This window comes from Musa acuminata, chromosome BXJ2-4 (genome assembly GCF_036884655.1).
Source record: "Musa acuminata AAA Group cultivar baxijiao chromosome BXJ2-4, Cavendish_Baxijiao_AAA, whole genome shotgun sequence".
Lineage (NCBI taxonomy): Eukaryota > Viridiplantae > Streptophyta > Magnoliopsida > Zingiberales > Musaceae > Musa > Musa acuminata.
This window is the reverse complement of record NC_088341.1, coordinates 29042611-29053098: the sequence shown is the minus strand read 5'-3', so window position 1 is coordinate 29053098 and position 10488 is coordinate 29042611. Positions and strand designations below refer to the sequence as shown.

Here is a 10488-nt window from a genome sequence, read left to right as displayed (position 1 = left end):
ATAAAATTATGTTTTTATCCTTTTCATTCATATCATTTTTTTTACACGTAATAACACATATGATTTTTTAAATCAATCAAGTTAACGAGAAAATTTGAGATTAAATATTTCACATTCTTATATATATAAGTTTCAATGCTATTTACTAAAGTACAGAAATCAAAATTAGTAATATGTAATTACCCAGAAATTGCATGGCCATGGTCACGGCTCCCAATGCTCCTGCCGCCAGCCCAACCTGCATCAACAGTCCCACCCAAACATGCGGTTCCCATTCGACTTCCCGAAAAGGCGAGATTCGTTTCGACTCCAAGAAGCCCTTACCGACATGTTTTGAGTTTCCAATTAGAATTCCGCGTCCCCTATTTTGGAGCCACCACGATAGGATCTCCACACCCGCTCAAGACATGGCTCTCTCTACCTCAAATTCCGTTTCCATAGCCCAAAACTTCCATCACGACCTCCCTTCTCGTGCTTCCTTCATAAGAACAACAACATTATCAATCTTGAAAACAAGAAGAAGAAGAAGAAGAAGAAGAAGAAGAGACAGAAGTGGCACCCAAGCCCATCATCTGCTTGTGATAGTGAATCCTTTATACGACTCTAATCCGCTAACCTGTCGTCTTCCTCGCTCCTCTTTTTCCCCGATGCAAGACACTTCTTCCTCTTCTACTTATTCGCCGCGTGCGACAGTTCGGAGCTCGCTGATCGAGCCCGACGGCGGCGCGCTCGTGGAGTTGGTGGTGCCGGAGGCCGAGCGTGCCGCGAGGCGGGCGGAGGCGTCTCGATTGCCTGCGGTGAGGATCGGGCCGGTCGACCTGGAGTGGGTCCACGTGGTCGCGGATGGGTGGGCGAGCCCACTGAGGGGGTTCATGAGGGAGGCGGAGTACCTGCAGAGCCTGCATTTCCGCTCGCTCCGACTCGCTGATGGCTCCGTCGTGAACATGTCTCTGCCGATCGTTCTCGCGATTGGGGACGAGGAAAAGGAGGCCATCGGGAAAGCGCCGGATGTCGCTCTGACTAGCCCCGGCGGCGATTTTGTTGCCATTCTCAGAAGGTTCGTGGTTGCTTCTTTTCTAATATATATATGTATATGCTTAATGAACTCGCGTGCGTTTCCTGGTTTCGGGGTTCTCTTTTATTTATAATATCTGAATTCTCTTTGCGCTCTTATAGATACAAACGCGAATTATAGAAAGTAATGAACCGAGTTCTGTGGATAGCATTTCAACTGTCTGGGAAAGAACATCATTGGTGGCTGATCTTGGATTATTTTTCGATGTAAACTAAGACAGGAAAGTCCACAATGGATTTCAACATTTGAATGGTGAGGCATTGTATTAGAAGAGAAAATGTAAAATTTTAAATTCATGCCTTTATGATTACACGATGCGTGATGTTTCAGCAGTATATCTGCTATGACGCAGGGTTACATTAGATAAAAGATTAAATTAGATGAAGAAATTGGCACAAGAGGGGAGAGCTTTTCTGTTGCTAATGAAAGTGAGATGAGTGAACAGAGGCATTATGCACATTGTTATGATAATACAATTCATAACTAAAACAATACCAGCTCTGATGAATCTTCTGTTTCAGAATTATACATGATACAGAAAATGACAAGAAAAAGGGAATTAGTGCATTCTTTTCTCCTTTTCTTGACATGCTGTCGAAGTTGACAACGGCCTTTCTTCTTGAGACTGTTGTCGTACATTGGATTGCTATAAATTCTTAAGTTTTATTGGATGTTTTTTACTGTTACTATAGCTTCTATTTGACATTGATATTTATGAAATACCCAAATTAAAAGGATATACCAATGATTCCATAAATTTTTTCCATGGGGTACAGCTTGATTGCTGAAGCTCTTTTGCTGGCTCAAAATTTGAAAGTATTTTATTAAGCTGGATTTACTGGAGATTTGAATTAGGACAAAATTTATTGTTTCTGCAGACAAATTTTAAACTATTGGGATATGTGGTGCAAGTTAATGCTTATGGATGTTTCATACAGTAATTTGCCAGCATTTGCTAATTTATTTAGTTGACTGTAGAAAGTCATCAGGACTCTTGAATAATTATTGTTTTCATGTTTTACATAGCTTTTAGCTTTGCAAAATGTCTGCAAAACTGGGACCTATATTTTATTTCACATGATAAAAGCCCTTTTCTTTGGAGGAATACTTTGCAGCAACATTTAATCTTCGTTTCATTCTGTATGCTTCACTTTATAATTACTTGTATCCACCTATGGATCAGAGATGATCAACCAAGTCCAAGTCCAAGTCTAAGTCCAATTCCAAATCCAAGTCCAAGTCCAAATCTATGTCCAAGTCCAAGTCCAATTCGAGTTGCAGTCGAATTGAGAAAGACTTCACTGATTAGCAGTCTAAGAGTCCCCCTCTACAACTATAGATAAAGGGGTCAATAGCCTTAGAAAACACAAAAGAGAGAGGTAGTGACAGTCTAGAGAGAGGCGGTTGCCCTAGAGAGAAGGGGAAAGAAAGAGGGAAGCAGCAACAAGTTGCAGCCTCAAGAAGTCTGAGCTATCGTTCAATAAGTCTGACCTTGTTGCTCAAGAAGTCTCTTCATAGTTGCATGTTTAGTTATTCCTTTTCAAGAAGTAGATTGTTTTCCCTTTCAATTTTCTCTTTTGTTTTAGTGACTCTATCAATCCTCCCACAAAGTGTAAATTCGCTTAAGGATCAAATCACTTAATCCTTTCCCCAAACAGATCAGGTGGCATCAGAGCGATGATCCTCATTTACGGTTGGTTATCACCGGGCAAGGATGTAAAGATTCAGGAAAACTATAGGAATTGAAGTTTCAACACCGATCGCTGCTAAATAGAGACGATGATGCAATGGTAGAAAGTACTCCAACAATATCAACGGATCTTATTGCCAAAGCCACATTGCTCATGTAAAAGATGGAATACGTACTAGGTTGGATCCAATCTCAAGCCAACACGACAATGAAAGAGATGGAGATAAGCACATCAAGGCAAAAGAGGAGCCATCTTCATTGAATACGATAACCATTTGTCGAAGATGGACGATGATGATGATGATGATGCCATGGAACCTATGGCAAAGGCAAGGCTCCAACCTTTTCAAGTCGAGGCTTGGATTGACATCCCCATCTACAATGGCTCCATCAACACAAAGCTGCTAGATGCTAGGCTCGATCAACTCAACACCTACTTTACCCTATACTAGTATAGTAGCGAAGACAAGTTTGTACTCGTGTGACTCAAGTTAACAAGCCATGCTCTAGAATGGTGGAATGTCTATCTATGAGCCTACGGCGACAAAGAGATGACAATGGGGTAGTTTAAAATGTTCATCCAATAAGAATTCTACCCAATGTGGATGGTGATGATTATGATGCCATGGAACCTGTGGTGAAGGCAAGGCTCCAACATTTTTAAGTCGAGGCTCGAATTGACATCCCCATCTACAATGGCTCCATCAACATAGAGATGTTAGATGGTAGCCTTGATCAACTTGATACCTACTTTTCCCTATACGGGTATCAGTGATTTCAATAGGCGCTCGGGCGCTCGCATAGGCTCTTGGGCGAGGCGAGGCCCAAGCGCCTCGCTTCATGTCTAGGCGCCTCGCTTCATAAAGGCGCCGCTTGGGCGCTCACCCGAGCCCAGGCATCAGGCGCTTCGGCGAGCACTTGGGTTAAAACAAGCGACCGAACCAGATTTTTAGGTCTGGTTGGTCTCCGGTGCTTTAGTTGGTTTAATCGAACCAACTAAATCACCGATATCAGGCTCTCTCTCGCGATTTCCCCGACTTCCCCAACCCTAACACTTGCAATCGCGATTTCTTCTCCGCTGTCGCTGTTCTCTACTGCCGCTGCCATTATCGCTGCTTGTCGCTATTATCGCTACTCGCTACTACCAAAAACGCTGCTCGCCGACTGCTCGCCATTGCTGTCGCCGCTCGCAACTCCCGCACTGACTCCCGCTGTCGCTCGCCGCTCCCGCTCTAGCTACGGTTGTCGCTTGCTACCGCTGCCGTTGCCTCAGCAGCCTCGGTCTTCTCACACTCTTCTCACTATACTGTTAATAGTATATTAACAGTATACTGCTAACTGTATACTAATAATAATATTTTTATTTATTAGGTTAATAATATATTATTTTAATTTTAATACTATTAAATATTTAAATAAAAAATATTCTCTTATGATTTATTTATTTATTGTGATTTTGTACCTGATTTTCTTAATTTAATAGCATATTTTTATTTAAATAATTATATTTATTAATTATATTATATATTTTTATATTTTAGCTCCTCGCTTCGCTCGGGCGAGTGCCTTGAGCATTTTTGGACCTTGGCGTTTTTTGGCGCCTAGCGCTTTTTAAATCACTGACTGGTATAGTAGTGAAGACAAAGTTATGCTCTCGTGACTCAAGTTAACAAGTCATGCTCTAGTATGGTGGAATGCCTGTCTATGAGCCTATAGTGACAAAGATATGACATTGGGGCAGCTTAAATATTCATCCGATAAGAATTCTGCCCAATGTGTTACCTTAAAGATTGTAGGAAAAGATTGCAAAACTTGCACCAAGGACGAGACCAATGGGTGCAAGACTATACCACCGAGTTTCGATGACAAGTGTTGGGGCTCAGAATCTCCTTTGACAGCCACTTAACAGTGATGAAATTTACCATCGGTTTGCATGCTCAGATCAACACTTAATTGAGCCTCTTCAAGGTTTGTGACATCTTGAGTGCCAGCAAGACAACCATAGTGATCGAAAGGAAAAATAAAACCCACACTAAGAGGATTGTAGAGAAGGCTAAAGAGGGTTACTCAAAGGCTAAGAAAAATTTCGATAACAGTAAGAATCCTTCTTCCTTGAAGAGAAGTGACCTCTTTTGCGATCACTATAAAATTGCAAGACATATAAGAGAGATGTGCTGGAAGGTTTACCTAGAATTTTTCCTAAAAAAATTGAAGAAGAACTACCAAAGTCGATTGACAATGGTTTTGATGGTCGACGAAGATTTTATTGAACATATGCTGGTTGATCGTGCAGATCTGGGTGATGGTGAGGCTAAAGATTATAGACTCGAGTACATTCCCCGGTCCAAAGGTTCGAGAAGGGCTCTTTACACTAAAAATTCATGTGAAGCAAGAAGTCATTGATGTGATCATTGACACCAACAGTTAATTTATATGACATGATTGATTTAAACAAAGAAAAAAAATCAGTTGGAGCATCAGAGACTGCATGATTTTATTTATATAAAGTATAATCAAGCACTCATGGTGGATATAATTTGCGAGATAGGTTAAATCCGATTTTGTTATATGACATCCATGATTCAAATGAATAGATAATAGGACAAATGATTATTAACATATTAAATGCCGAAGATGCTTATGTTTTTCTTCTTTTACGGTGATAGTTTGAGATTGGGAGATGTAGCAGACAAGAACATTATCTTGTAAAAATAAAGATGAGTTTAAAAGTTTCAAGTTTAATACTTGTAATTATTGAGTAGTAGAAAGCTAATATGAAGAAGACGAACAAGAGTATGAGGGATACAAATCAAACGATGGAGATGATGACAAAATCAAGGATGTTTATGATGAAGTGGACCTTAATGATCTTCTCTTGTTTTATTATTTTTGTTGTTAGATTTATACAATGTAATACTTTAATGCTTTATAGATGGTTAAATGAATATAATCTGATCTTTTAGTGGTGATATTTTGAATATGAGCTGATATGGAACTCGTGTATTGTTTAATTTTCATTTTAATAATTATCTTCCCTTTTTTTTGTAATTTTTGTATTGGTGAGCATCTCGCTTCACTTGGGTGAGCACCTAGTGCTTTTGGCATCTTGGAACCTTGACGCTTTTAACAACACTAATCTCATGGTCATATTGACACTCCCAGGATGCACAATCCTTACTCCAAGCTCAGGTTCATTGTTGACATTATTGTTGTGACTTTCATATTGATCAACAATGTCGGTTCAAATACATGCATATGCATTTCTTCCCACTATTTTTTTTAATACAGCCTTAGGGTTTTTCAGGTATCTAGCTCTATCATAAAATCTTGTTTTATCTCCTGCACACCATTGTACATTTGTTGACATTGGAAAATCCACCCTATTTAGCTGGTCCAATTAATGTAGTCATCGTCAATGCACTACCAATGATGATGGTGCTCGAAGCGATAGGTGTGCTATCATGCTAAATTGATAGTCTCTTGCTTCAGTGTCATTCTCCTACAAAAAGATATCAATTTTAGTTAGGTACACAGATTTTTAAATTACATTTGATATTCAAAATCAAGGTTGAATTTATAAGGGATCGCCTGGATCCCTGCAAATCTGACTTTGATTCTTGTGAATTAAGCCGAGATCCATGAAGATCAAGGCTAGATCAACATGTGTAGCCTTGATCCATATGGATTTAGGTTTTATCTGCATGGATTCAGACTTGATCCTCATTAATTTAGTCTAGAGCCGCTAGGAACTATGCTAGATCAATGAGGACATTCATATGAATCTTGATTATATCTATGAGGATCTAGGTTAGATCAGTGATGGTCGAAGGCTGGAAGGTCTAGCCCTCATCTGTAAGGATTTAGCCTAGATTTATGAATCTAAAGTTTGATTTAGGTATTTTCTTCATAGATTTGGGGTTAGATCCACAACATCATTCTTACAATACAAGAAATTACAAGAATCATAGTTTGAAAATAAGATTCATATTTACCTTTTCTGAGAGAAAAGTTGAGCGATCTTTTGAGAATAAGGATTCAGTTTGTTGAGATTGCTCTCCAATTCGATAGAATTTGAGTTTGAAGTGTGGGATTATGAGACTTTAGGAGAAAAATTGGGTTAAAAATTTTTGATATTAGACGAGGGAATAAAGAGAGGTCAAACAGGATGAAACAAGGTGTTTTAGTATCTTTTAAAAGCCCAAGAAACCCTTAATGGGTATTTGTTGGATCTGGTTATTGTTGGCATGCTTATTGCCCAGTAGACTGGTTCCGACAGTCTAAACTGGGTGATAAGCTGGTTTACTAGGGTTACCACATGGTAATGTCTAGACTAGATGGAAAGAAGTTGCCTTAAGAGCGTATTAGTCCGACCAGTTTTTTAAACATTGTTAGCAACATTCACATGTGCTAGGGTGATAAGATGTCATTGAAAACTCCTGCATTGGCTGCCCAATTACCCCAGAATCACCTACATAGGAACAGTTGGTCCGCCAGCTTGGGTGGCCTTGTCTCTCATAAAGTTGATTCAATGATGGTTGATGGGATATTTTGTCTAACTGATGACAATATAATAGCCAATGATGAGTTCATCAAATCACCAGAAATTTGCATTGCAACAGCAATAATAAGAAAACCAACAATGAAGGATTCAAAAAGAAACAAATAATTAAATAAGGAGGTATTGAGAAGATGAGAAAATGAATGACATATCAGCCTAATTGTTTGATTTCTTTTTCATTTTAAATGATGGAAAATTTTATCTATATTTTGGATGGCTTTTTCTACATGCTGAAACTTATTACTTGCATGATAAATGAAATGAAGCCTATTGCATTCTATGGAGATCAACGTCAATAATCAAGTCAAGCCTTAATGTTAAAAGATTGGGTTTTTGGGCTTTTGAAATTCTGGTGGGGAGTGTGCCTCCTGTAAGTTGAGGCTCTAAATGTGAGCCACAGTGTAGCTTAGTTTGCCATAAGTGGCCTTCAGCATCTCTAAACTTTGTTTCCATATGCTAGTGCATAATATTTGGAATATGCAAATGAATGTTGATATTCCGATATTAGTAAAGTGCTTCAATTTGCTGTCCATGTTGGTATCTATATTGCATATTCTGATCTTTCTATGCCAAGCATTGACTTGAGTGATAGGAAGTAGTACAATGTCTATTGACTTATCTTATCTTCATTTTGTAGTGCATCCCAGTTTGCTTATTAAATCTAAATTTTAATTCTTCACCATGCTATAATGTCTAACATGGTTTACTTGTTGGGCAGAATTGAAATATACAGGCATAACAAAGAAGAAAGAATTGCTAGAACATGGGGAACAATATCTCCTGGGTTACCCTATGTTGAGGAGGTAATTACCCGGGCTGGAAATTGGTTGATCGGTGGGGATCTTGAAGTGTTGGAACCAATCAAATACAATGATGGTCTTGACCAATACAGGCTCTCTCCTCGAGAATTACGCAAGGAATTCGACAAACGTGAGGCTGATGCTGTATTTGCTTTTCAGTTGAGGAATCCTGTACATAATGGCCATGCCTTGTTGATGAATGACACCCGTAGGCGCCTCTTAGATTTGGGCTATAAAAATCCTTTATTACTACTTCATCCTTTAGGAGGTTTTACCAAGGCAGATGATGTGCCCTTGTCTGTGAGGATGGAACAACATAGCAAGGTCAATTTTTATTGTCCTTGTTTTAACTTTAGTTATTGGCTATGATTATATGGAATTCCTAAGAGCCTGATACGTTATAAGCCGTCATCTATGAAACAGGTTCTAGAAGATGGAGTCCTTGACCCTAAGACAACCATTGTGGCAATCTTTCCTTCTCCTATGCATTATGCAGGGCCAACAGAAGTACAATGGCATGCTAAAGCACGGATTAATGCAGGTGCTAATTTCTATATTGTTGGTCGTGACCCTGCCGGAATAAGTCATCCAACTGAGAAACGGGATTTATATGATCCTGATCATGGGAAAAAAGTATTAGGCATGGCTCCAGGCTTGGAGAAACTTAATATTTTGCCTTTCAAGGTATGTATGTGGATCTCACTAATTTGAACTTTTTGTTTGTCTCATTACATTTTATAAGTTGTATGATTGTGGAACTGAAGGATTGACTTTTTAACTACATGCATTTAGTTATTCTCTCATGCAAGGATTTGAATATTAGTCCAATAATAATACCAGTAATGGTTAGGAAAGATATGGTATTAACATACCCGATGTATGTTGACCTGTACCATCTAGTATCATCGAGAAAAGGAACATACAAATATATATCTAGAATGGTATCAAACTGCATGTAATATTACCGATGTTTCTTTGTACTACTCACAATATACTGGTGGAAATGAACTGGTCAAAATATGCTTGCATATAAAAAGTTTGTAATTTCGGTAGATTATAGAAGTAGACATTGGAGTTAGTATCAATTTGACCAGCTACAGAATGTTTGCTCTAGGTTGGATTGGCTAAAGCTATTTTTTGGCATAGCAGTACTTTTTTATTTTTTTGTGCCTGCGAATATTTCATTTGTATTCTATTGAAGTAATTGATTTGCATGTATGAGTTTGCCCCAAAAGAGGGACAAAGAATGATGGTGGGACCTGGATAGTTTTAAAATGGTTATGGTACAAACAATTCATGTCTGGTGTTGAAACACTTCTCTGTTTTAATTAATGAGAGCTTCAGCTTTCCTGAATTTAGGTATCCTAGAAAGTTTATTGGTTGTGCCCTCCTTTTACTGGATACATGTTTAACTATGTCTAGAGAAGGAAGTGCTGTAGGTTCGTAATATATGTATGTTTTCAATCCAGCAATCTTTTTGGATGATAATATACAATCTGAAAGATGGAAGCCAGTTGAAGCTTCTTTATAATATAACTACTTTTTGTTGATAAAACTTTTAATCTGAAAGTTCCATAGTTTTACATATAGATCTAATGTTATTAATAATATATTTTCATCTGTTAAATCTTTTACTCTTCTCTGTTTTATGGTGTTATTCGCAGGTAGCAGCTTATGACACTGTGGGAAAGAAGATGTCATTTTTTGATCCTTCTCGTGCTCAAGATTTTCTCTTCATCTCAGGAACTAAGGTATGACGTCTGTCTCTTTGGCTTGCTTCTATCCCTTAAAAGCATCTCATTTTAAATTGATAGAGTTTTGCCGGGAAACTCTACCCATTTAAGAGGAATATATATTTAATAGTTTCGATGAATATGTTATTTATCCAAGTATTCGATAACTTAACACGTACCTTTTACATGTTGCTACAGATGCGTACGTATGCAAGAAATGGGGAGAACCCTCCTGATGGTTTTATGTGCCCTGGTGGATGGAATGTTTTAGTGAACTATTACCAGCGCTTGCAAAAGGAAGAAACAGGAAAAGAATCTGCTGTTGTATCTCTCAAATCATAGTAAACTGATGGCATGCATGAACATTGGGATGGTGATTTGCCACGCTCGTAGATCAGAATATCCCATTAAGCAGAGTTTATTTCTTTGGCATTTTGGTTTTGTTGCTTTTGGTGTCTGTCCCAAACTGAGCATCTGTTTTTTTCTATCATCCATTGAAGTTCCTTTAGGAATACTGTCAAGTTAAGATATTACAGTCAAATCGAATTTACAGACAACTGGTTCTTGCAGTATAGGAGAGGAGGGAGACATTTGGTTCTATCCAATCGAATTATTATGATCGCTGTTCTCTA

General features: G+C 38.4%; 1 protein-coding gene across 1 annotated transcript; it reads left to right on the top strand.

Annotated features, from left to right (window-relative positions):
- Positions 1 to 243: 243 nt before the first annotated feature.
- LOC103981922 (ATP sulfurylase 2) lies at positions 244 to 10488 on the top strand. The gene is made up of 5 exons (XM_009398688.3): positions 244 to 1057; positions 8042 to 8447; positions 8547 to 8807; positions 9788 to 9874; positions 10055 to 10488. The coding sequence occupies exons 1-5, from the start codon at positions 408 to 410 to the stop codon at positions 10196 to 10198; spliced, it is 1548 nt and encodes a 515-aa protein (XP_009396963.2). The 5' UTR covers positions 244 to 407; the 3' UTR covers positions 10199 to 10488.